This window comes from Sorex fumeus, unplaced genomic scaffold (genome assembly GCF_029834395.1).
Source record: "Sorex fumeus unplaced genomic scaffold, SorFum_2.1 ptg000122l, whole genome shotgun sequence".
In the NCBI taxonomy this organism is placed as follows: domain Eukaryota; kingdom Metazoa; phylum Chordata; class Mammalia; order Eulipotyphla; family Soricidae; genus Sorex; species Sorex fumeus.
Genome location: NW_026606179.1, coordinates 9,966,118 through 9,992,600, shown reverse-complemented (window position 1 = coordinate 9,992,600; position 26,483 = coordinate 9,966,118). Strand labels below are relative to the sequence as shown.

At 58.5% G+C, this 26,483-nt stretch overlaps 2 protein-coding genes across 2 annotated transcripts; one reads left to right on the top strand and one right to left on the bottom strand.

The window, feature by feature from the left end:
* The first annotated feature begins 5,112 nt into the window (after nucleotides 1-5,112).
* On the top strand, nucleotides 5,113-13,725 carry SPACA6 (sperm acrosome associated 6). Its single transcript, XM_056136718.1, has 9 exons — nucleotides 5,113-5,536; nucleotides 5,820-5,897; nucleotides 11,516-11,584; nucleotides 11,990-12,013; nucleotides 12,550-12,627; nucleotides 12,693-12,799; nucleotides 12,970-12,972; nucleotides 13,098-13,254; nucleotides 13,376-13,725. Exons 1-9 carry the CDS (start codon nucleotides 5,323-5,325, stop codon nucleotides 13,588-13,590), a joined length of 945 nt encoding a protein of 314 aa, XP_055992693.1. The 5' UTR covers nucleotides 5,113-5,322; the 3' UTR covers nucleotides 13,591-13,725.
* Nucleotides 13,726-16,232: 2,507 nt separating this feature from the next.
* Nucleotides 16,233-25,218, bottom strand: HAS1 (hyaluronan synthase 1). The gene is made up of 5 exons (XM_056136817.1): nucleotides 25,138-25,218; nucleotides 23,054-23,740; nucleotides 20,870-21,095; nucleotides 20,039-20,171; nucleotides 16,233-17,250 (listed from the first exon to the last, which is right to left on the bottom strand). Exons 1-5 carry the CDS (start codon nucleotides 25,144-25,146, stop codon nucleotides 16,575-16,577), a joined length of 1,731 nt encoding a protein of 576 aa, XP_055992792.1. The 5' UTR covers nucleotides 25,147-25,218; the 3' UTR covers nucleotides 16,233-16,574.
* Between the last annotated feature and the right edge of the window lie 1,265 nt (nucleotides 25,219-26,483).

The following is a 26,483-nucleotide window of genomic DNA, read 5'->3' as shown; positions in this document are numbered from 1 at the left end:
TAGAATTCTTGGAGCATGCACATACTCTATACCACTGATATACCAGGAGTAGCACACATTGGATAGGATGTAAAGTAGAAGGCAACCGATCTCAATTTAAAACAATATTAGCATACAAGGCTCAACCTGTAACAACATATTAGTAATCTCTTATACAGGGCTCAATGGCTCCAGGGTGAGATACAACAATCTTCGCACACTTTCTTCTAAGGGAATCTTCTTTTGATCATTTTCAGAAAATTATCCGTAACTAACAATGCAAAATAAATTATTTAGGGCCTGCTATTGGGGCACACTTGGTAAAATTCGAAATAACGGTGATGGGTAAGGTGTAATGGTGGTGGCATTTGGTGTTGGAATATTGAAGGTAATAAATTATGAACAACCTAATAAACATAAAATAAAATTAAAAACAAAAAATCACAGTACTTGCGGGCCAATGTCTGGTCAGGATAAAAACCACAGGCTGATGGGAAGAGTGGCTCCAGGGGGTCACAGGTTCTCATGGGAATCGCATACTCAAGGGCTCATGGGAAGAGTGGCCCTGGGGTCACAGGATCTCATGGGAATCGCATACTCAAGGGCTCATGGGAAGAGTGGCTCCTGAGTCTCAGCTTAGCCGATATTTTCTGAGCCCCTCTGAGCCACACCCTACACTGGCACAGATGAGGACAGAGGTGACTCAGAAGTAGACTGTGCCCTCAGTGGCTTCCCAGAGACAGACCCTGACATTGAGTGTCACACACAACCTGATGGGGTCGGGACGAGGCTGCAGGGGGTGTGGTGACTGTCCCAAGCCCAGGACATACTAGGGAAGGACAGTCACTCTGCTATCAAGGGTGCAGGGTGTGGCGAAGGTGCTCTTTGTCTCTGTGTGCTGCAACACATCCCCTTTCCAGAGCAGACCCTGGGGTCTAATCTGGGAGAGCTGTAGGTTCCAGTCCTGTCTCCGCCACTTGACAGCCTGTTCCCTCATCCTTCCCTGGAGATGGCAGTGGCTAAAACAATTGCTGGCACGAGCGGATGATTATCACGGATAACACCCAGCCCAGGCCTGTCCCTAATTAGATGGTTAATAAAGGGTCTGAGTCATCATTATTATTTCTAGCATTAGTAATTAACGGCATTTGTTTTATTACTTTATTTGCAGGCCACACCTGACTGTGGTCAGAAACACTTCTGGGGAGGCTCAGGGGTTGAACTGGGCTAGGCTGCGTGCAAGGCTCACTCCTGAGTTCCTGCACTCTCTCTCCAGCGCCTTAATGACATGTTTTAAAAGACACGTATTTATCGGATATCTGGTTTTAGAGGCCTTGAGAGCCTGGGAAGAAAATAGTTTGGAAAAAAAAAAGACCCAGGAATTTTCTTTTTCTTTTTGGGTCACATTCAGCGATGCACAGGGGTTACTCCTGGTTCTGCACTCAGGAATTACTCCTGGCCGTGCCCGGGGGACCATATGGGATGCTGGGAATCGAACTCACGCCAGCCATGTGCAAGGCAAATGCCCTACTCGCTGTACTATCACTTCGGCCCCCAAATATCTAGGAATTTGCATATTCCTTCTGCAATGGAGCAAATTGCATATCCACTTCCAAATATAAAAATAATCCCATGATCGAATAAGTAGAATTAATGGGGGAACATTCTAGAGCCACAGAGCATGGCTGGGCAGGTAGTCGTGGTCCAGTTCCATGCTGGGATTGGAACCCAGGTCTCCTGCAAGTTTGCACTTCAGTCCAAGCACACAGTGAAGCGGGGGTGTGGGGGGGGGTGGGGGTGTGGGGGTGTGGAGAGAGAGATGGGGAGTGAGGAAACAAGGAGAGACTTTGCTGCAGGGTCCCAGTGCCGGGAGGGGTAAGACTCCTTTGTGGAGCCCAGACTCCCCCACCTGCCGGGTGCACCCCCAAGTTGCCAAATACACTTGCACCCTCCTGGGTCCTGGCCTGGCCAGCTTCTCACACCCAGTCTCCCAGCCCCTCTCTCCACAGCTCTATCTCCCCCTTTCCCCTCATCTCCCCCCAGCCCAGAGGGTGTTTCCTTGCAGTCATCAGTCCCTTCTCCTGCCTCTGGACCTCAGCTGTGCCCTTGACCCCAGGTCGTGAAACCCCAATTTCTCTTGCTCTCCCCTCTACAGAGGTCCCTCAACCACCCCTCATCCTAGGGTGGTCTGCCTCCGGACTTGGTCTACCTTGGGAGCCGAAAACTTAGGGGGGAGGAGAGCAGTCCCTGATGTGGGGGTGTGGGCCCCCAGGCACAGCAGGAAATGAGGAGGGAAAGGAGTGTGTGAGAGAGGGGAGAGGGGGAGAGGAGGAAAGGGGGAGGAGGGAGAAAAAAGGAAAGGGAGAGAGGGAGAGAGAAGGGAGAGAGGAGAGAGGAGAGGGAAAGAGGAGAGGAGGGGGAGGGGGAGAGAGGGAAAGGGGGAGGGAAAGAGGGAGAGACACCGGGAGAGGGAGAGGGAGGGAGGGAGAGAGGGAGAGAGAGGGAGAGGGGAGAGGGGAGGGAGGAGGGAGCGGGAGGGCGGGAGCGCGCGGGCCGGGAGGCGCCGGGCCGGGCGGAGGGAGGCGGCGCGTGGCGGCCGGGAGGAGGCGGTGGGAGCACCCCGGCCCCCGCCCCCGCCCCCGCCCCCCGCCCCCCGTCTTTTGTCCCTTCCCTCCTCCTGCGTCACGCTGGGCCCGGCCGCTCCGCGCCTCCTCCCCGGCCGGGGATGGAATTTTTTGCCCTGGCCCGGGGCCAGCGCGGGGCCGGGGGCGGCGCGGGGGTCCCGGGGGCGGCGCGGCCGGCGGAGTCGGGGCGCGGGCCGGGGAGCGGCGGCGGCGGCGGCGGGGCCGGGACCCCCGGGCGGCGGCGGAGCCGTGAGTGTGCGGGGAGGGAGGGGCCGCGCCCGCGCGGGGTTCCGGGCGCTCGGGGGGCGCCCCGGGCCGGGCTCGGCGGAGGGGGGCCGGGCCCCCCGGGCGCGGGCGCGCGGGGCCGGGGACCGCGGGCCCGAGGGCGCGGGCGCCTCCGGCAGCGCCGGGGTTAAGTGTCGGGGGGCGGGTGGGGCCGCGGGCTCGGGGTCAAGGGTGAGCTGGGCGGGGGGCCGCGGGGACCGTCTGGGCCCCAGACGGGCCGGGGTCAGCGGCGGGGGCAGGGGGCGTCTGCGGGGGAGGCCGGGCCCGGGGCGAAGGCCGCGCCCCTCCCCCCCGCCCCCACCCCACCCCCGACTCGGGCCCGCGCCCCCCCAGGCCCGGCCCGCGCCCGGCTCCCCCAGCCCGCGCCCCCCGGGCCGGCGCCCGAGCCCCCGGCCCCGCCCCCGCCGCCCCTCCCCCGCGCCCCGGCGTCCGCCCGGCCCGGCGCTGCAGGGGTTAAGGGGCGGGGCGCCGTTGCCATGGTGCCAGACTGTTTGGGTCCGCGCGCTGACCCCCGGGGGCTCCCCAGGGTCCGCAGGGGGAGGGGCCGCCCGCCCGGGGACCCCCGCGCCCACCCCTGCCCGCCGCCGCCGCCCCGACCCCGTGCCCCGTGACCTTGAGCGCGTCCCCGGCCTCAGTTTCCCCCCGGGGAGCCGCGGGGTCCCGCGAACCCCGAGACTGCGCGCCCCTCCCCCTCCCGCCCGGGGCATGCTGGGAACCGGGCCGGGCTCAGGGCCAGGTCGCGGGGGGCGGGGAGCGCCGCCTTCCTCCCCACCTGGGCCGCGGGTCGGGGCGCCCGAGGGGGTGGGCCGCGCCGCTGCCTCGGGTCTCCCCGCCCGCCCGCCCGCCCGCCGCTCCAGCCACCCCACCCAACCCCGGGCCGGGCCAGGAGGGCGCAGGGGAGGAGGGCGGAGAGGGGCAAAGGGAGAGAGAGGGGGAGAGGAGAGAGAAACGGAGAGAGCTGGGGAGAGAGGGAGAAGGGAGAGGAGGGAGAGAGACAGGGAGAGAAAGAGGGAGAAAAAGAGGGAGAGAGGGAGAAAGAGGGAGAGAAAGGAGAGATGGAGAGAGGGAGAGGTGAGAGGAGAAAGAGGGAGAGAGGGAGAGGTGAGCCGGGAGAGAGGGGGAGAAAGTCAGAGATGGGGCAGGAGATGGGCTGGGGCTCCAGGGCTGGGACCGGGAGGGCAGAAGTGGAGGGAGAGACAGAGACAAAGGGAGGGCGGGAGGGAGGGAGCAGGCAGTGAGGAGAGGGGTCGGGGCCGAGGAGGCAGGGTTGGGGGTGCAGAGACCAACGGAGAGCCAGGCCCCAAGAGGTGACCCCTCAGAGCCCCTGTGCAGAGGCAGGGGGAAAGGTCGGGGCCTGAGCCCTGGGCGGACAGACAGGGACAGAGGCGGCCTGAGCGGGGACCTCGCGCCTGGGGACCCGGGCGGGGGCGCTGGCTGGTCAAGCAAAGGCCTAAGGGGGCTTGGAGGTTCTGGACCCTGGGTGTTCCCCGCCTGGCAGAAGGAACCAGTCTGGCCTGGGGGTCTGCGCAGGTGGGTGGGGCGTGCCCTGGGTGCAGGGATGCCGGGGACATGCGCGTGGACTTGGGAGTCAGAGGGCGGAGGCTGCCGGGCGGGCTCGGGGGCCCGCATCCTGGGGCCTGGCACCCACCCGTAGAACCGACCTTGCGGGGCCTTCGCCGCACACAAGCTCGTGTCTGTGGGTCCGTGTCGGGGCTCACCGCCGCGCTGGGCCTCCCGGCCCCCTGTGTCCATCCGTGTGTCCATCCGTCCGTCCGCGCCCCCCGGGCTGAGGTAGGAGGTTGTATAGTTGAGGAGGACACCCACGGAGATCACTATACGGCCTCCTAGCTTGCCCCAGGCTGCGCCCTGCGCGGGGACCCCTGGGACCCCCTGCTTCCCGCCGCTGCGCCCTCTCTGCTGTCTGTCCGTGACCGTCGGCCCCACCGACCATCCAGGACCCTGCGTGTCTGTGTGTGCATGCACATGTGTGGGTGAGCATGTCCCTCGGGTGCATGCGTGTGCACACGTGTGTTTATGTGTGTGCACACACGTGTGGGCATGTGCATGTGTCTGCATGCGTGTGCATGCGTGTGTACATGCATGGGTGTGCATGTGCACACGCCAGGGCTTCCCGGCTCTGCCGTCACTGAGCTTCTCTGGGTCTTGGCACCCCGCCTGCCCCCATCTGACGCCAGACCCCTGGTTCATCTTGCTGCGCCCGCTGCCCTCTCCACCCCGCCCCCACTGCTGGCCTCTGGGTCCCTGAGACCCTTTAACCTGTGAGGACGTGCAGGTTCACAGGTGAGGGTCTTGGGAGCCTGGAGTCTGGCCCGACCACAGCCTGGGGGGGAGCAGGCCTGACCTCTGACCCAGGGTGCCTGCCCCTCCCCCACCCAGGTGACCTCACAAATGTCACTGAGCTGGGGACCGAGCCATGGCCCTGCCAGCCTCGGCCCGTGTTGTGCCCCTGTCCCTGCTGGCGCTGCCCGGCCTGGGGGCCCCGGCCTGGGCATGCCTCCTCTGCTTCACAGCCTACGCCGAGCGCCGGCGCGTCTGCCAGTTCTTCGTGGGCGCGGAGGGCCTCTTGCTGGACACGTGTGAGGAGGCATTCCTCTCTGCCTTTGAGGGTCTCCTGGACATCGAGATCAGTGAGGAGACCTCCATCTTCCAGGGGCCCCAGCTGGATGTGTATGGAGATGGGGGGTTGGGGGGACCGGAAAGAAAGCTCAGTGGGCTGAGCACGAGGATGCCGAGCTCTGGCACAGAGCTGAGGTCATCCCCAAACCATGTACTCACAAAGGAGAGATGAGGGGGTTCAGATGGGGGAGGGGGCTGAGCCTGCAGACAGAGGGGGTCAGAGACTCAGACACGAGGAGAGAGCGCTTGTCGGGGGCGGGGGGCTGCCTCACCCCAGCCAGCACCATCCCCCAGACTACGATGAGCGGAGTCACCTCCACGACGCCTTCACCCAGATGACGCACGCTCTGCAGGAGGAGGCTGCGGCCGGTGGTGAGTGGGGCGCAGTGGGGAGACCCCCCTCAGAGTGGCTGTGATCTGGGAAGAGCTCAGAGTGAGGGGACCCCGGTTCTTTGTCCTGGAGGAAGTTGGGGACACGTGGAGATCTGGCCCTACTGCGCAGGACCTCAGGAGGGGCTGGACCGGGTGGGGGCAGGGAAACTCACTGATGGGGCGTCATCCCTCGAGCACTGCCGTGAGTGGCCTCCGAGCACAGAGCCAGGAGTTTCCCTGACCACTGCAGGGAAAACGGAGGCTGGGGTGTAGCAGTGAAGCTGAAACTTTGTGCCCATGAGGCCCTGACCTTGATCCTCAGGGTTCCCCGAAGCAAAAGGATAAAAACATGATTCCTGATCTTTCACAGGAGAGGCGGCCAGAAAGGAAGGGAGGGAGAGGACCGTCCAGGCCGTGCTGGGTGGCCAAGGGGCTGCTGTGGCAGGGTTGGCCCCGGGTGTGTGGGGAGCAGGAGGGCAGGATCTGGCTGTCCCTCGGGGACCCTGGATCTTAATTCCTCTCTGGCCACTGTCTGGTTCTCAGCCCTCAGGCCTCGCGCACAGCTTCGTGAGCTGGAGAGTCCATCCCTGTTCTGAGGAGGGGCCGGGTCATCCTGAGCGGGGCAGACGGGCAGCAGGTGGCGGCCAGGCGAGGAGCAGTGGGTGGTCTGGGTGTGGGAGGAGGGTAGGGGAGAAGCTGGTGCAGTACTGTCGGTTCCACGGACTCCAGGGGAGCTGGGAACCGTGTTGGGACTTAGCTAGGACCAGGCTGCCCTCGGGATGCTTTCTGTACATTAGGGTGGGGGGCACTAAATCTAGTTCAGACAGTCACAGTTGTGTGGCAGCTGCTGACCCAAGCCATGAAGGCCAGGCAGGAGGGGAGGGGCAGTGCGTGGCTGCTTCATTTTAGTAGTAGTGGTGGTGGTGGTGGTGGTGGGGGCCACACCTGCTGGAGCTCAGGGCTGACTCCTGGTTCTGTGTTCAGGGATCACTCCCAGTGGAGCTCAGGGAACCCTGTGGGGTGCTGGGCACTGAACTGTACCAGGGCTCCTGCCCTGAGGGGTTCATTTTAAGTGTTGCAGGTGCCAGGGATGTGCCCCAGGGGTAAAGCACGGGCCTGGAATGCTTGAGATTCTATTCCATCCTTGGCTAGGCACATTCTAACTCTTGATAGCATGGTCAGGGGAGGGGAGAGTGTCCAGGTTCGATGGAGCCAGCTTCCAAAGGAAGTGATGAGAGAGGCCAGTGTGAAAGCACAGCAGACAGAAGGGGCCAGTGCAAAGGCCCTGAGGCCAGTGGGGCCAGAGCAGAGTGGCTGAGAGAGAAGTGGTTGGAGATAGAATCTGAGGTGGCAAAGCCACAGCCCGGAGGGCTTAGACGCCCATGGTCGGGTCGTCACACCCCAGTGGATGACAGGTACTTTTGAAAACGAATCAGGGCCTCACCTCCTGCTCCTGACCCAACGTAGAGCCTGGAAGTCAGTAGTCGCCCTTTCCTTAGTCCTGTGCTGGACCCTTGCCCTGCCTGTGGCTTTCCCTTCCGAATATTAGGAATTCGAGGAGGGGTGGAGGCTGGCCAGGTGGCATGAGGACCCAAGAGGAGTTGGTGGCAGTGATGGTGGCCTGCATGGTGGCAGGCATCAGTTGCAAGGTCCTGTGGGCTCAGAGGAGTTGTGAGCGGGTCTGGCTGGGGTGTGAGGAGGAAGATGAAGCCTGCCTGGGCCACAGAGAGGCAGTGTGTGCCCACAGAGCTATTTGGGTCTGTTCTGCGTCAGTGTCTCCCTGGAGGGCCTCTGAAAATTTCTCCCTCCTCCAGATCCAGGATGTCCAGGAAGCAGAACCCTGGAATCTCTAACCCCGATGTCTGCCAGGAGAGGGGTGTGTCCCTGGAGGACGCCCGAACCACACATCATCTTTAAAGCACACCTTATCTTCTTGTTGGGGCACAGCTGGTGGTGCTCAGGGACCACTCTTGACCACACTTGGGGACCCTATGGGGTGCCGGGAATCGAACCCGGCCGGCTGCATCCAAGGCCTACCCCCTGTGCTATGGCTCCACCCCCCAGACCACCTGGTGCCCTCGTGCCTGGGGCCTGGCCTGTGGTTCAGACAGGATTGCTTTTGCCCTCTGTGGCATTAGCCTCCCCCCGCACCCCAGCCCTATGCTCTAGGCATCAGATCCCCACCCCCCAATTTCCAAATGGGGAAACTGAGGGTCCCGGAGGCTCTTGGGGCGGCCAAGGTGATGAGGATGCCATGTGGTGGTCGCTCTGAACTGAGTCAGCTTGGGAAAAGCTGGGGTGCAGACCAGAGGGACCCAGACTTAACCTGCACTATTTCCTGCTATGGGGATGGTCCCCCCCATGGTGCTCGGGGCTCAGCGGCCACTCCTGGCAATGCTCTGCTGCTCAGCCTGGTGCTCTGGGGGTCCCTGGGGCCACCTGGTGGCTCGTGGGGGCCTGTGCAGTTTGGGGACCCTAGGCTCAGGGTCTAATGTACAAAAGCTGTGTGCTCTGCCGGGTGGGATGGCCATGTTCCGGGACCTCACAGCTTCCCGGTGAGCCCCTTCCTCTTGATTTCTGAGGACATGTGGTCCGTCTGTCCACCCGCTCCCCCACTCTCCCACACTCAGCCTTCCTTGTGACCCTCAGGTATTCTGGGACATCCCTTGCCAGAGTGCTGGACCCCGCCATCCCCCTGGCCACACCCCTGCTCTGTGGTCAAGGAGAGGGTGAAGTCTGTGTCCCCTGCTCCCCACCCAGCCTTGAACCTGCCAATGGCCTCGGGGCTCCTCTGGCTCCCCGCCAGTGACCAGCCTTGATCAGTGCCACTTCCCCTTATTTCTAAGGTCTGTTTTGTTGGCGTTTGAATCTCAGAGACTTCCCACCAGGGCTCCAAGAAGCCATAAGCTCGTCTCCTCCTGGCTTTCTGTTTTCACCCTGGTCCTTGTATTTCTAAATGGCGGCTGGAGCACTCGCCATCAAATCCAAGTTTTATTTTATTTATTTATTTTTTTGGTATATATTTTTAAAAAAATTTTTTTTTGTTAGTGAAACTAAATCCAAGTTTTAGACCATAGCTTGGAAAGGGGCAGGGATCAATCAGATGATGCTTTGCCGGGAGGGGGGACTCCAAGCAGTGCTCCGGGGAGCAAGAGCTGCTCTCAGCGATACTTAGCCACCTGACTAGCCCAGGGGGTCAATTTTAGGGTCTGAGGATTTGGTGTTGCCACAGCAGTGCTTGGGGTCCTCCCAGGCTGCACTCATGAGGCCACTGGACATGGCCTCACCTTTGTCCCTTGCTTGGCTCCGTGGAGCTGCTTCCTGTGCGTGAGACACAATCACTTATGTACCAATGGGCAGAACTCGATCATGTGATAACAAATGACGCATGCTTGCCGCAGGGCCATCTGGGAGATGTAGTGTGTGTGTTCATTTTTGAGTTGCTTTATTTATTTATTTTGCTTTTTTGGGCCACACCTGCCGATGCTCAGGGATTATTACTGGCTCTGCACTCAGGAATTATTCCTGGCAGTGCTCGGGGGACCATATGGGATGTCGGGGATTGCACCCCAGTGAGCTGCATGCAAAGCAAACCCCAACCCACTGTACTGACAAACTACTATACTGAACTAGCTCCGACCCTGAGCTGCTTTTATTTTTAAATTTAAATTTAATTTTTATTAAAGGTAAAGGTAAACGCCGTCCCGTTGATCGTCGATTTGCTCGAGCGGGCCCAGTAACGTCTCCATTGGAGACTTTGTTGTTACTGTGTCTGGCATATCGAATACTCTCGGTAGCTTGCCGGGCTCTCCGAGAGGGGCGGAGGAATCGAACTCGGGTCGGCCATGTTGGCCGCGTGTAAGGCGAACGCCCTACCCGCTGTGCTATCGCTCCAGCCCAATTTTTATCAATACACGGATTTACCAAGTTCTTCAGAGCTCAGCTGTTGGCATACTCTGTCCCAGCACCAGGGTCAACTTCTTCCAGCAGTTTCCGCTTTTTCCCTCCCGGACTCTTCCACCCCTGTTGGGAGGTGTAATTTTTGAAAGCTGGCATAAAGCAAACATTTCCACCTGAAATCCAGTGCACCCTTGTTGGAGAGAAGGTAGCCCCTGAAGCAGCATAGACCAGTCAGACTTTTTCCTAATTCACAAGCATTTAGTTTCATCATTCTGGTAGCTACAAGTCCAAGGTCACGATGTGCTGTAAAGAGGGACAGTTCCTTCTAAGGCCTCTCCTGGACTTGTAGGTGACCACCTGCCCTCTGCTGGGTCTTACATGCCCCCTGCTTCTGTGTGCGGCTCCAGATTCCCCCTTACAGTGGATCAAGTTACAGAAATGCCTCCAGGGTCATGTCCATTGTCACCAAGTACATTCCAAGATGCTGGGGTTAGGATTTCAATATATGAATGGGGTGGGGGGTAGATGTGGGTGGGGGACACAATTCAGTTCACAATACCCAGTCACTTCTTTGTGGGGGGCCCTACCCAGCCATGCTCAAGGGTTACTCCTGTCTCTGTGCTCAGGCATCACTCCTGATGGTGTTTGTGGGAAAGATGGGATGCCAGAGCCCTGGTCAGCCATGTGCAAGGCATGTGCCCACCTGTACTATCTCTCCAGCCCCCAACATTTCTGATTTCCCCAACGTTTGCTCCCTCTCACCATCCACATTCCCAGCAGAGCTCCACGGGGAGAAAACACTCAACCTTACAGTTTTTCCATGACAAACCCAGAAGGGCAGAAACAGGAGACATGAATAGAGAGGTTGGGGACCAGGGCAAAGTGGCAGGCAGTGGAGGGTGGGGGTCTGCGATGGTGGCTCGGAGGATTATTGCCAAATGAACATACAGCTTTTGTAATTCAGCTCTAGGAAACTTTTGCAAAGAAATATCATCTTATGTGACCCATACGAATTTTACATAATGGTAACTGGTCTGTTAGAAAAACAAGACAACAACAACAAAACCCCAAATTTTCAGACCAAAATCCAAGACATTTAAAGAATGGGTTTGCCAACACCTGCCCGTTGCAGTCTCTGTTCCAGTCAGATTCTGGAATTTAGTCTACACAAATGGAAAGTCTAAGACTGATGCCTTCTTTGGACTTCTGAGGATACAGCTCTAAAGAATGGTGCCCCTCTCCTGGCAAGAAAGATAGACAGGCCCTTCCTGGGTGTACGTGTGTGTAATTGTACATGGGCACAAGTTGTGAATATTACACTCAGAGGTTGGGGGTGGGGGGAGATGCTGACCCTGACCCCCAGGGTGCAGGATACCAGTGAGGGGGAAGGCCTGCCAGAGGGACTAGACTCCTGCAGAACCCCGGGTGAGAGGAAAGCAGGCCAGCTTGCGCTGGGCTCAGGGAAGGCCTTGGGGAGGATTTGATCTTTATCTTCCCCTCCCCACAACACGCTCATGATGTGGAGGAAGGAGGGGTGCCCTTGGAGATAGGAACAGAGGAAAGAAGACATGGAGGCTTGCCAGGCTTCCGGTAGGCTAAGTGGGAGGAGGTGAGCATAGAGAACGTGGGAGAGAGTTGGGGGTGAGGCACAGACCCCCACAGCATGGCCTGGAGCTTGGTCCATGGTGAACCACGATCCCGACCCTTCCTCCCCCCAGAGTCCTTTGAAATCGCCTTCAGAAATGCAGCGGAAAAAATGCTGACGGTCATTGCACAGCTGAAGGAAGGTACTGGGACTTTCCTGTGCTCCCTGCCCCTTCCCCAGGCACACTGGACACTGCACTCTGGGCAACCCCAGCTGCCCTGTCCCCACGCTCCAACTCTAAGTCACTTCCCTGCACAGCCTGTTGCCCTCGTGGACCCTTCTGAGTCCCACCTTTCCCTTCCCTGCGTCTCAAGTGTGGCCCTAAATCCTCTAGGAAAGGTTTCCTTGGCCAGGGCCCCTATAAATGGCCTCGCTGGCCAAACCCTTCTTTTAGCTGGAAATGGCAAAGCGCCTCCCAGGCTAGCCCCACCCCCCCGCCCCCGCTGGCGCTGACCCCTGAGATTTGGGGCCCTCCTGGTATATCCAAGATGCCCACATTGGGCTGCCCACGTTTTCCAGGGCAGTAACGCTGCGTTTCTCTCCACAGTCCAGGCCTGCATCCCTCCCTGCGGTAAGCTCGGGATTGGGGGTCGGGCAGAGGTGACTGAGAGCTGACAGGTGCCTCAGATCCTGGGGAAGCTAAGATTTCTGGGAGGGGGTGGAAACGAAGCAAATGCCACACACGCACACGCACAGAATCCCCCGCCCCGCCTGGGGAGATTCCTGAGCACTGCGGGGGGGGGGGGGAGGAGGGGGGTTCAACCCAAAACCAGAAATAGGGCTGGAGCCATAGTACAGCGGGTAGGGCGTTTGCCTTGCACGCAGCGGACCCGGGTTCAATTCCCAGCATCCCATAGGGTACCCTGAGCACCGCCAGGAGTAATTCCTGAGTGCAAATCCAGGAGTAATCTCTGTGATCGTCAGGTGTGACCCCACCCAAAAAAAGCCCAAAAAAAAAAAAAGTCCCAAATCCAGAACTAAAGAGAACCCGAGAGCTCAGGTGAGCCCAGCTAGAGTGCCGACTCTGCCTTGAGGGCAGGCATGTGAGGCCGAGGGTTCTGGCTGCGGGACAGGTGAGCCCATGCCCGCGGTGTCGCCCGCCCCTAGGACTGCAGGAGGTGGCCCGGCGGTTCCGCTGCCGCGGCTGCTACTCCGCCCTCTGCGACCTGCCCCTGGACTGCCCGAGTAAGTGCCCGGGAGCGGCGGGCAGGGCGGACAGGGAGGGCGGCGGTGACGCGGCCCGTCTGCAGTTCAGGACCTGGCGGTGGCTCGGGGCCAGCAGGCTCTGTTCACCTGCGCCGTGGGCTTCCCGCTGCCCGGCGAGGAGATCACCTATTCCTGGAAGTTCGCCGGACAGGTGTGAGTGGTGCGGGAGCAAGGCAGTGGTGCTGGGGCGGTGGTGGCTCTGTTGCACCGGAGGACGGGGAGGACCTCGGGGAGGGTCCTGGCACGGCTCCCCCGGCCTGGATGATGAGGGGCTGGCGGTGCGGTGGGTGAGGGCTGGGGAAGCAGGCGCTGTGGCATCAGGGGGTGGGGTCAGGCTCGGGGGCGGGCCAGGGAGGCGGTGCCGGCCAATCGGCACAGGAGTTGGCCCTGGAGGGGGTGTGGCCTCCTTGGGGCGCGGCTCCGCCGCTTCAGCGCAAGGCGCCCCGCAGCTTCGGACTCAGGACATGACGTACTTCCTTGACATCCCCGGGGGCCGGGGATTCGTCGCGCGGATCCGGCCGGTGCAGCCCGAGCACCGCGGGACTTTCTCTTGCGTGATCGCGCACGACCAGAACCTCCTGGCACGACTCTACTTTTTTCTTAACGGTGCGGGCGGACCTGGGGCGGGGGACCGGGGCCTGGGTGATGGTGGGCGCGGCCAGGGTGTCGTGGGCAGGGCCAGGATGAGGAGGGGCGGTGCTCTTCCGCTGACTTGCGCGCCCCGCAGTGACGGGCCCGCCCCCGCGCGGGGAGACCGAGCTCCAGGCTGTTTTTCGAGAAATACAGCACTGGGCATCGCGAGATACAGAGATGCTGGAAGCCTGGAGGCCAAGCCTGGGCGAGCTGCTGGCCAGGCCCGGGGCACTGACGCCTGGCAACCAGCGCCTGCTGGGCGCCGTGGCCGCCTTAGCTGCAGCGACGGTGACTGTACTGGTATGGTGAGTTCCTAGGGCCCAGCTTCCCGCTCTCCAGGGCCCAAGACCTATTGTCCAGCCCCTTCTCCCTCAGACCTAGGAGTCCGGCTCTATTCCTCCACCCTCTGACCGAGGAGTCCAGCTACCTCGCCCCTTCTGACTTTCTGATGCAGGAGTCCTGCTTCTCTGCTCCCAGTGCCCTCAGACCCAGGAATCTGGTCCCCCACTTTCTCCCCTAGACTTAGAAACCTGAGCCCCCAGCTCTTCAGGTTCAAGAGTTCAGGCCCTGCCCTCTGCTGCATACAGGCATGCACACACAGGCCTGGGCATGTACACGTGGGCCCACACACACTCCCCTTGTTTCCCCAGGATGTCCTATCAATGGTACCGCAGAGGTGACTAACATAGTTATACTTTTCTTCCTTATGTTATTTCCTTCCCTAAAAATAAATAATTTGTTTCATCTTCACAGATGCTTTTGTCCTTGAGCAGATGATCTGTCAACTTTCAGCCTGAAGCTCTACCCCCCCACCCCCACACACACACATGATCACAGCGGGAGTCATAGCGGTCCTGGGCACCACTTCAGGCACATGCCCAGATGCCCCCCCCCCGGAGCCCCTGGAGGTCTGATGGGCCCCGGAAGCCTGCTCCTCTCTCTGTGATCATACAGGACACCCATCCGGCTGCTCCATCAGAAACCTGAGTCACTTCTGGGGGTCACAGCTGGAGGTGCTCAGGGACCAGTCCTAGGGCGGGGATTGGGGACCATATGGGGGGGACAGGGATCAAGTCCAGGTGGACAGCTAGCAAGACATAGGCTTTCCCTGCTGCATTGTCGCTCTGGACCACCCGTGTTCCCTCTTCACTGCCCCTCTTGTGCCTGTCTCCAAGTCCCATTTCTGAGCTCCTGCCCACCTCTTTCCTGCCGTTGCTTCCCTCCACCACCAGGCAGCCTCCCCTCTGGCTTCCCTGGCTCTGCTCAGGTCCATGCCTGCTCGTGCTCCCAAAGCCACATGTGGCATCCAGATTCAGAAGCAGCTAAGCAAACACTTCCCTTTTCTGCTCTCTCTGGCCCTAGAATAATAGTTCCAGGGATATCATCCAAGGTTTCTCTGCAGCCACAGCCACCGGAACTGAAGTCCATTTTCTCGTCTGGGCCTCCCAGGGGCCCCCAGCTTCCTCTGGTCCTTGCTGACCGCACTTGCTGTGTCCAGTCCTTCTCTCACCTCACCCTCCCGGGTCTTCCCACCCTGTGGTCTGGCAATTTTGCATTCACCGTGATGCCTCAGTACATGCCACTTCCTCCTAATCATATTTTCTTCCCTCTAGGCTACTTGGTCATGGCTTCCTCTGAACTCTTGAAGCACAGATGAGACTGTTTCATTCCCACAGCCCCTCCCCAGCCCCCAGTCCCACCCCCCTCCCCCCGCAAGCTGGCACTTGGTCCTAATTTGCCTGCTACCACCCCTTTCCACCCTGACCCTCTCTGGCTCCTCACTCGCTCTTTTCTTTGCCCCTTGAATGGGCAGAACTCTGTCCCCTGTCTGGGTCTTTGCCCTTCGGTTCTCCATCACTGGTTAGGGAGGCCATTCTCCAGCAAGCCTCTGGTTAAGCCAACCAGTCTGTCAGATGTATGGGTCTGAACTGGTGCCTGAAGGCTGCTCTCTGGGTGCATTTGTCAGACATCAGAGTGCCTAGAGTTGCCTTTTGGGGTGCGGAAGACATGCACAGAGTGCACGCAGGCACGTGTGGGGGATCAGGGTCCAGCAGCCTCTAAGGAATCCCACTGCACCCCGGGGTCCACACAGAAACTTACTCATGCCGGAGTGCTCACAGCACTTTTCAGGAGCACCCCAAAGTGGGAGCACACCAGAGGTCCTTGCACTGGAAATGGGTCTTTAGTCATGGTACCAGAAACATGGATACTCCCTGCAGTTGGTTTGAGCTAGGAAGGAGCGTGACACCTGCAGCCACAGGATGAACCCCGCAAACATGCCGGGAGAAGTTGGTGACAGGGCACGTCTCATTTGGTTCTATTGATGTGAACTGCTCCGAGCAAGCCCGTAGGAGCAGGCTGCAAGGGCCAGGGGTTGTGGGCGAGGCTAGGGATCCCCACACCTCAACTTGGTGTCATTCCTTTGGCTTGCTCGGGTGCTTCTAGGTCTCTCCCCTCCGGAGTTCTCCTCCTGACACCTCTCCTCTGCCCCTCAGACAACTTCCATAAAAACAAAGCAAATTAGAGGCCAGAGATGTGACTTTTTTGCCCTGGTTTTTGGGTCTTGCCCTGGCAGTGCTCAGGAATTACTTCTGGCTGGCCTTGGATTGAATCTGGGTCAGTCATGTGCAAGGCTCAGGCCATCTCCACTCCGATCTGCAGCGTCCCTGTTTACCCCCATTTTCTGAGCAGGAATGGGGAGACTTCAAGGAAGGAGCTGCCAGCTCAACACTTTGAGCTCCGACTTTCCAATTCCCAACCCGCGCAGCCCCCCATTAGATTTCTAACCACCACCACAAAAGAGGCGGGGCGGGCTCCAAAGAAAATAAATAAAATTCTTTATTACAACCTTATCACACAGTGAAAATGGACAGAGCGAGGGAGTGATGGGGGAGTCCCCATCCTCCCTGCCCTTAAAACCCCACACACCTGATCAATAAATACCCCCTCCCCTTAGGCACCCAGAAGTCCAGGCTGCAGATTCGGGGTGGCGCTCCCCACCCGCACTCGCTTCACCAGTGGGTGCCTTGCAGTCCGCTTGCAAGTCCGCATGGCTTGCAAATCCGCAGCCCGCGCCTTGCACGTCGGCTGCGCGTACCTGAGCTTTCGTGCACGCCGTGGTCCCGCGCGCGTGCCCGGATTCGTGCACGCGGTAGCCCCCACGCGCACCTCAACTTTCGCGTGCACCAGGGAGCGCACCCGAGCTCGCATGCGTGCTCAGACTCATGTGCACGCGGGGCCCCCACGCGTGCCGACTCACACCTGCACGCGGGGGCTCCCACACGCGCCCAGACTCACACCTGCACGCGATAACCCCCCGCACGCCGCCGGCAGAGCCTGCGCACGTGGCCCCAGTAGAGCGCGAGCATGAGCAGCCAGTAGCCCGCGTAGGCACCCGCGCCCGCCGCCAGGTGCACGGCCTCGGCCGCCCGCTCGGGCCCGCTCCAGTCAGCCGCTGCTGCCCGCGCCACACTGCGTGCCAGGCCCCCGAGCAGCAGCAGCGCCCAGAGCACGAGGGGCAGCAGCGGTACGTAGTTGGCGGCCAGGCGGCGGCGGCCCGAAGTGCCCCAGCCGCTCTGGTTCATGGTGGCGAGCGCCAGGAACTTGGCGGGCAGCAGACCGCCCATGTAGAGTGGCGCGTAGAGCGACAGCAGCACCATGCGGGCGTTGCCCCGCAGCCACGCAGCGAAGGTGGCCTTGGCCAGAGCCACGCCCTGCACGCACAGCAGCACCCACAGCAGAGCCCACGGCCGGCCCGCGTAGAAGAGGCGCAGCACCGTGGCCGCCACGAAGAAGGGGAAGAGCCCCGACACCACCGCCTCGTAGGTCATCCACGCGTGGTGGCGGTGCCACCAGAGTGCGTTGTACAGCCACTCGCGGAAGTAGGACTTGGACCAGCGCGTCTGCTGGCTCAGCCAGCGCAGGAAGGCCGAAGGCGTCTCGGAGTAGCAGCGGGAGCGCGGGGTGTACCTGTGGGCACCAAGAGGGCCATGGGAGCTGGGGTTGTCTTTGCTCTTGGCTTCGGGACCACGCCCGGCTGTGCTCAGGCAGTGGAGCTCGGGGCACCCTGTGTGGTGCTGGTAACTCGCACTGTGGTCTCAAGCGTGTGAGGCCAGTGCCTTAACCCCAGCATCCTGGACGGGAGAGGGGAGACAGCAGGGAAGGCGCTTGCCTTGTATCTGGCCCACCTAGGGTCTGTTCCCTGAGCACAGAGCCAGGAGGAAGCCCTAAGCACAGCTGGGTGTGTGCACCCCACCCCCAATAAACAGGGTGGGAGGTATGAGGCTGGGTCCATCCCCATCAACTGGCAAAGTGAGATCCCAGGAGCACATGCATAAGATCTCACAGCGAACATGGAGGAGGGGGCGGTCACAAAAATTTGAAATTTGAAATAAAGAAGTTGGGGTCAGTGATGGCTCCTGGGGACCAGGGAGATGGCAGGACGAGCTGGAGTGCATGGGAAGGGCAGGCGCTTAGGCTTGGTCGCTGGCACCACGTGGTCCCACAAAAATAGCACTGGGGACACCCCTGAGCAGCCTCCAGCACTGCTGGATGTGGCATAAAAATAGTAAGTGATGATAATAATAATGTAATAATAGGCAGGACAGCAGGATGGGCGCTTGCTTGACACATGGTCAACCCCGTTTATGATCCCTGGCACAGCATATGACCCCCTTCCCCCCAGATCCCAGATCCCCATCAGGAGTAAGCCCTGAGCACCGTAAATCACAATATTAATAGTAACAACAAAATTAATTTCTACTGAGCGTAATGGGGAGATTCTAATGAGGATTAAATGCCAATGTTCGAGACCAGTGCACACAATAAATGTGTTCAATAAATGCTGCTACTGTACTACTACCCACTGCTACTATATTAATACTTGCTGTTACTATACTCACTGTTACTGCTACAATACTCTTCACAGCTACTGTACTACTACCCGCTGATACTATATTACTACTTGCAGCTACTACACTATTATATAATTATAAAATTATACTATTATACTCACTGCTACTATACTACCACCTGCTGCTACTATATTACTTCTTGCTGCTACTATGCTTTCACTCACTGTTACTATGCTATTACTGCTACTATCCTAACACTCACCGCTACTATAGTATTCCTATTGTCTTACTCAGTACCATGTCACAAATGCCCTGACTAATCCTGCCTTGCTACATCGTTGATTGCTCAGACAATCACTCATTCTTGACGAGTACTCTGGCACTTGCTCTTTGTCATCAGCAGACACCAAGTCTGGCTCCTGTCTCTGGCAGCCATCCAGCCAGTCACAGTGATGTCACCAACCCAGTGGCCTCACATACCTTCATGAGGTCATCTGTCCCCATGACAGATGGCCATGATCTCGACTGTGTCCAACTCCCTGTCCTGTGCTGGTGACACCCTCTGTGGTCTCCCTGTTTCCCTGCTTCCCTGGCTCCTGCTGTCTGAACCCCACTGCCCCACTGCCAGTCCCCTACCACATGCTGCCCCTCTTCTCTGAACTGTCCCAGGCTCTCGACAACATTTGTTTTGTGTTTGTATTTTGAGCCACACTGACTGTGCTCAGAGATCACTCCTGGCAGACTCAGGTGACCCTGTGGGGTACTGGGGACCCAGGTCATCTGCATCCAAGATGCTTTACCTGCTGTAGTATTTTTTTTTTTGGTGGGGGGCATGCCCAGTGATGCTCAGGGCTTTGACTCCTGGCTTTGCACTTAGAATTACGCCTGGCAGTGCACAGGGGATTACATAGATGCAGGGAATTGAACCCAAGTTGATTGCAAACAAGGCAAGCACTTTTCCCGCTGTGCTATCACTCCAGCCCTGGACACTGTGTTCTTGACCTGCCTGCAAACCTTTGCTAAGTGGACCCGCGGCCTCCAGCCTCCACTCATGCCACCTTCACATGATTGCTCCAGCTGCATGACTCCTGCTCTGGCAGCTCTCACCGCCTGTTTCCTGTTCCATTCTCTTTCCCCGCCTTCCGGCCTTAGTTCCCTCCCATTATCTACATGCCGTCTGATCCATTTTTCTTGTCTCTGTGCTCTGCTGTCTCGCATTTACTGCTGCACTCCCAGAGCTGCAGATACTGAGTGAGCATGTGGGCGCCCTGGGCTCTGTGGGTCTCACTCTGTCGAACTTGCTCTCCCCCGATCCTCCCCAATCCACACCATGCTTGAGTCTCCTCAGTCACATCTCATCTTCCTGAAGCATGCCCTAGAATCTGGGTTTCCCCCCCTACTTCTCTCTCACCTGATCCCCCCCCCCCCCATCACTAGTGAGGTTGTAACTTCTATTCTCTGGGCATCTCTCTGCCAATCTTGCTGTCCTGGGTCCAGCCATCTGCCATCTGTCCCAGCAGCCATGTGCCCTGGAGGTCAAAATTTCCCACCCTAACCAGGCCCCACTGGGTAGAGTCCATTGAAGGGGAATCAGTGCAAATGTGGGGGTTCTCCACTCCCCTAATGACTCACTTGGTGGGGTACTATTTTTGGCTTTTTTGGGTTATACGACCATGCTCAGGAGTTAGTCCCAACTCTGCTTGCAGGAATCAGTCCTGGCTGTGCTCAGGGGATATTCTGGGATGCCGGGGATTGAAATTGTGTCAGCCATGTGCAAGGCAAATGCCCTCCCTGCTGTACTGTCGCTCCTGCCCCTCATTAGTCAGAACCCGTTATCCGATGGGTAAGTCTGGGTTGGGGCCCCATTGACTGCCACTCCAACCCCGCCGGGGGCCCCAGCTTACTTGGTGGCATAGCCCATGCTGAGCATCCGGTTGGTGAGGTGCCGATCATCCCCAAAGGTGCAGTGTGTGCCCAGGAACTTCTGATTGTACCAGGCCTCGAGGAACTGCTGGAGGAGGTTGTTTCTGTACAGGCCTGGGAAAGATGGGGAGTATAAGCCTTGGTGGCTGCCAGCCACACCCCAGCCCAATTCATCTTCTGCTCCCAGCTCTCCCTCCAAACCAGTGACCATGCCTTGCCTGACCCAACAACACCCCCCCCCCCCCCCCCGGCTACATTCTCCTCACTCCACAAATACTTCCCACACTGGCCCCTGCCTGCCCATCCCCACTCTGAAAACCCATTTCCACCCCCCAGATCTGGCCCCATCCATGTCCTCAGTGCCAGCCCTATCTCTAGCCCCAACTTCATCCCTTTCTTCGACTTCATCTCTAAGGCCTCCCCTCATTCTACCTCCAACTTTTGATCATACTTTGCCCCCCCACCCCATCCCACCCCATTTCCTGTTCCCGGTCCCCACCTTTGCTTTTGTTTGTTTTGTTGTTCTGGGGATCTAACCCAGGGCCTCACACATGCAAAGGAAAGGCTCTGCCCCGCTGACTGAAGTGATAGCACACGGCTGAGCCGGGTTCAATCCCGGCATCCCATAGGGTCTCTGGAGCACTGCCAGAAATGATCCTTGAGCTCAGAGTCAGGAGTAAGTCCTGAGCACTGCTGGGTGTGGAGCCCTCCCACCCCAGAAGACTACCTCTGAGCCACATTCCTCCTTTCTCAATCATATTCTCAACCCCCTCCGACACACCTTCACCCTCTCCACTCCTGCCCCTGCTCACCAAGAGGACCGCTGATGCAGGACACACAGTTGAAGTAGCTCTGACAGGCGCGCTCTACGTTGAAGGCCACCCAGTAGCGCAAGCTGCTAAGGAAGCTGACCCAGGAGTCCAAGGGGTTCAGGATCCGCACGTCCCCCCCAACAGCCCCGACCCGGGGCTCCTCATCCAGCACCCGCACCAGCTCCAGCAGTGCCATGGGGTCCAGTCTCGTGTCTGAGTCGCACACCTGTCGGGGAGAAGGGCACAGGTGAGTGTGGATGGATGGATCGCGGACCATATGGACATAACTTTGAATTTTTAAACCCGCATTTGAACATTTTTAGTCGTTTCTGACATCTAGTCTTGTGTTTATTTTTGTTTTGGGGTCAGGCCTGGCTGAGCTCAGGGCTTATTCCTGGATCTGTGCTACAGGGAACCTTATAGATTCCTGGGATCAAACCCAGGTCTGCAAACACTTGTGCTAGGCAAACACCCTCCCTGCTCTGCTCTAGTTCTGCTCCCTATCTAACCATGACACTGGATCTTGGGTAATACCTTCCTCCAGTTTGTGGAGAAGACCAAGAAGTTACTGCTCACCTACAGAATATGGCACAAAAGCCATATTCACATGAACTTTTGTGATTCTCACAGTCCTTTAGGAAATGGCAAGACGTTCTTGCTATGGACCTAAGTCCCTAATCTGTTGAGCTTTCCTCATTAGGTATACTCCTGTAAGGATGGGCCAGCTCTACTGAGAGCTTCTCCAGCTGGTCTTAAAGAGGCAAGTTACCGTGATTTTTATAATTGCAAGCAAACACATTCTGTCATTAAACACATGCGTTTCGAAAGAGATCCCTGAGGCTTAGATAACATCCCTGAGGCTTAGATAACATCTGACTCAGGATTGCAGCCTAGAGCTGCTTTAAAAGCATTCAAAGCAGAGAGGAACTTTGCCCAGGCTCCCCGCCCAGTGGAAACGATGAGCTAATACATGTGTTTTGCTTCAAGTTGCCCAATTTATGATTGTTTCTTATGCTGTTCATAGTTTATTCTAAATAAACTTGTGATAAACTAATTTGTGATCTTTTATTGTGCAGTTGTGCATAAAATTTATTATGCAATTTATAGAGCAGGTTAATGCACCAAAGAAGGGCTCTGGATATTGAAATGAAGAAATGAATCTCTCCAGAAGGAACAGAGGCATGGATGAGTATGTGAGCAAGACTCTCAACTCTCGATGGAAGGAGAAAATAAACAAATTTGTACATCAAGTGGGGACACAGACGGACACATGAAAGATGTTCATGTTGGGTAGATTGACACACACGTGAGTGAAGAGAAGAATTTCTACAGTGGACAAAAGGAAGGTGTCTCCAGACTGGAGAGATGAATAAATGTGAATAAATGAGCTGAATGTGGGTGAGTAGATGAATGAATGAGGAAAAGCTATAGTGAAAGGGAAGGAGAGGGGACACGACACTGAATCTTCATACTGAGTGGGTGGACAGATGGATGAATGAGCAGAGGAGGAAAGGAGAGTGTGACCAATGGATGAGTGAATGAAGAAGGGGAAGGAAATCTACCAGATGGATGGGCCCATGGGTGAGCCATCTCCTGCCAGATGGACAGATACACGGGCAGATGAATGGACAGGGAGGGTGATGGACTCCAGTGGCTGGATGATAACTATCTGGAGGAAGAATGTGTTTCTTAACAGGTGGGAGGGAGTACAAAGGCTGAGGGCATAGATGGGGTTGGCGTTGGCATGCAGGAGGTCAGTTCAATCTCCTGGGAGCCATCCCTGAACTCGGAGCTGGGGGAGGTGGAAGGAGGGAAGAGAGGGGAAAAGAAAGGGGAAAGGGAGGAAAGGAAGGAGGAGGGAGGGAGGAAATAAGGGCGGGAGAGAGGGAGGAAGAAGGGAGGAAGGAAGAAATGAAGGAAGAGAGGAAAAAGGGAGGGAAGTGAGAAAAGGAAGAGGGAGGGAGGGAAGTGAGGGAAGGAAAGAAAGGAAGGAAGGAGGAAGGGAGAGATGGAGGGAGGGAGGGAAGGAAGAAAGGTAGGAAGAAAGGAAGAAAGGAAGGAAGGAAGGATGGATGGAAGGGAGGGAGGGAGGAGGTGAAGGAAGGAAGAGAAAGGCAGGCAGGCAGGAGGCAGGCAGGCAGGAGGCGGGCAGAAGGAAGGGCTTGAGCGTTGTCCGGTGCCCACCTGCACGTAGTCCACGGCGTCGCCCAGCGCTCGGAAGGCCGTGTACATGACCTCGCGCTTGCCTCCCCAGCGCTGCGCCACACACACGCAGCGGTGCGTGCGCACCAGCGCCTCGACGGCCAGGCGCCCCGGGTCCTGTGCCTCCACCTCGCGGTAGGCGCCAGTGCCGGCCGCCGCGGGCTCCCAGGGCTGGTGGTAGTTGCCGTCCCACACGTAGGTGGCCGGGTCCTCGTCGGCGAAGACCTCGCGGAACATGTCCAGCATGTAGAGGTCGTCGGCGCTGTTGCCGTCCACCACCATGAGCACCCGCAGGCGCGCGCGCGGATATTGCAGCGCCCGCGCGGCCGTCAGACACTGGCGCAGGTAGTGTGGGTCCTCCTGGAAGGCCGAGATGGTCAGCGCCACGCTGCGCGCCGAGCCCGCATCCAGCGGGGCCCGTGCCGCTGCCCGCCGTGCCACGCGCCGGTGCTCCAGGTAGGCGAAGGTGCTCTGCGCCACCAAGTGCAGCGCCAGGAAGGCTCCGTACAGGCCGAAGGCCAGCAGGCCATAGCGGTCCGAGGCCAGTGGCACGCCGGCTGCATAGGCCCAGCTGATGAGGCCCAGGATGAGCAACGCGAAGGCCACGGTCAGCACACGCCGGGCCAGGCCTGAGCACCGCCGGGAGCCGGGGTGGGGCTTGCGTGCGTCCTGCAAGGGCAACAGGAGAGAGACGATCCTGAGAGTTCATCCGGGGAAGGCGGCCCCAGGGTCTCTCCCTGAGAACCCCCGACCCCCGCCCCGCTGGATGGATAATGCTTCTGGTCAGCAGGCACCTCAGCACGTAACTGCTCTCTGAGGTATTTTTTTTTGGGGGGAGGGTCACTCCTGGTGGAGCTCAGGGGACCATTTGTAGTGCTGCGGATAGAGCCCAGGTGGGCTGTGTCCATGCCAGTCTCCCCCATCCTGTCTCTCTGGCTTGGTTTATCAAGCCAGGAGTGAGCAGACTTGGGTGACTGCATTTGGTTCAGATTCACACACACACACACACACACACACACACACACACACACAGAAACACACAGAAACACACACATAGACACATAGAGACACACATACAGAGACACACAGACACATATACAGAGACACCAGAGACACACAGAGATACACAGAGACACAGAGACACACAGATACACAGACACATACAAAGACACACATATAGACACAGAGACACACAGACACAGGCGCACACATACATAATCACAGAGACATGTAGATACATAGACACAAACATATGTATATACAGACACAAACATATATACATATATGTATATACAGACACAAACATGTATACATACACTGAGACACACACATTCATCCATCCATACAGACACACTCAGAAACACACGTATACAGAAACACATAAGCACACACACAAAACACACAAAACACACACACATGCATTCATACACACACACAGGTGCATACAGACATACACTCACACAGAAACACGAACACACATGGGGGCACACCCAGCAGAGTCAGGGTGCTGCTCTATGTTCAGGGTCCTTCAGGGATGCTCTGGGGTTCGTGTGGTTGCAGGGCTCACTCCAGGCCCTCCCGCCCGCAGGCACACTCAGCCCTTGGCCTACCCAGTCTCAGATACTTCTGGGGCAAAGTAGCTCCAGACTGAGTCATAGAAATAACGGATCTGTGCCATGCCTGGTCCCATCCCTGTCTCCTTCTCTGCCTCTCTCTGTCTCTGACTCCGTCTCTGATCCCATCTCTCTCTCTCTGCCCCTGTCCCTGCCTCTCTCTCTCTCTCCCTCTCTCTTTCTCTCTGTCCCTGTCCCCTTCTCTCTCTGTCCCCCTCTCTGTCTCTCTGTCTCTGGCCCTGTCTCCCTCTCGCTGATCCTGTCCCCATTTCTCTCTCTCTGGCCCAGTCTCTGTCTCTGGCCCCATCCCTCGCTCTCTGTCTCTGGCCCTGTCTCTCTCTGAGCCTATCCCCGTCCCTGAGTCTCCTCCTGTCCTTTCGTGGACCACAGAGGAGTATTGCAGCAGCATCCCCATGGCTCCCCCAAACCCAGAGCTGGACTCTGGACACGCACCTGTTGCATGGCTGCTCGTCTGTCCTGTCCCGCTTGCCAGCCTCAGGGTCTCTCTGTGACTGACCGCTGGGGGCCTTTGTAGGGCCAGGCAGGAGGGGGCGGGTGACGTCAGGCTGAGCTGGGCCAGGGGCTCTGAGGTCACAGCCGGGAGCCTGCAGCTCCACCCCTTCCCGCCAATCCCCGCCCCTGCGTCTCTGGCCCCACAGGCCCCCCCATCGTGCCCTTCTGTCCTTCATTTCTCTTCCTCTCTCTCTCACCCCTTTATCCACCCCTTGCCTTCCATCCCTTTCCCCCTCCCTGTCTTTCTTCCTCCCTCCCAGCCTGTCTCCCCAGCTTTCCCCTCCCCATGGCTCTGCTCCTCCCCCCAAAACCCGTCCCCTGTCTCTGGACTGGGGACCACATGTGCGTGTCTATGCTGTGTCATGGCCAAGTGCCTGTCCCCAGCTCTTGGGACCCCATTCCCGTCACCTCCCAGACCTGGGGTGAACTTCATGTCCTTGGCTAACCACCCCGGGAGTCCCCAGGCCTCAAACCCAGCATCTAAAGTGGGTGTGGCTAGTCTCAGGCTCCCAAGCAGGGTCCAGGTGCGACCCCTCAGATTCAGTCTCCTGCCTCTTCCCGGGCTCCTCCTGGGCCTCCCAGGCACCTCCTTCTTGTTATTAGTCTGTTTTTTGGCCTCTAAGTTTGCTTCTCTCAGCCGCGCCTCCCCCCAGCCCTCCTGGGCTCCCCTAGTCACACTCAGGCCAAATCCCCTCCCAGCTCCCTGGAGCAGGCGGGGTGGGGGTGAAGAGGGCCCTGTTTGGGGGCTGGGGGAGCATAGCTGTGACGCAGCGGGAGCCTGGGCCTGCCTGGTGTCAGGCGGTGTCAGGCTGATGTGCCTGTGAGGGCAGGGCCGGCTGCTGCCAGCTCCGATCAGAAGCCCAGAAGCCGGGCACTTGGCTGCCTGTCCCGCCCTCCCCGGGTGGAGCAGCTGTATAAAGCCAGATGTTTCTAAAAGCAGAATGTGGTTAAGGGAGAAGGAGCAGGGCTACAAGCTTGCCAGTCCAGCCTTCGTCCCCTCGTCCCCTCCTCCCTCAGACCCAGGGGTCCAGGCCCTCAGCCTCCTCCCTAAGACCCAGGACTCCGGGCGCTCAGTCTCCTTCCTCAGACCCAGGACTCCGGGCCCTCAGTCTCCTCCCTCAGACCTGGGAGTTCAAGCCCTCAGCCTCCTCCCTCAGACCCAGGAGTCTGGGCCCTCAGCCTCCTCCCTAAAACCCAGGACTCCAGGCCCTCAGTCTCCTCCCTCAAACCCAGAAGTCTGGGCCCTCAGCTTCCTTCCTCAGACCCAGGAGTCTGGACCCTCAGTC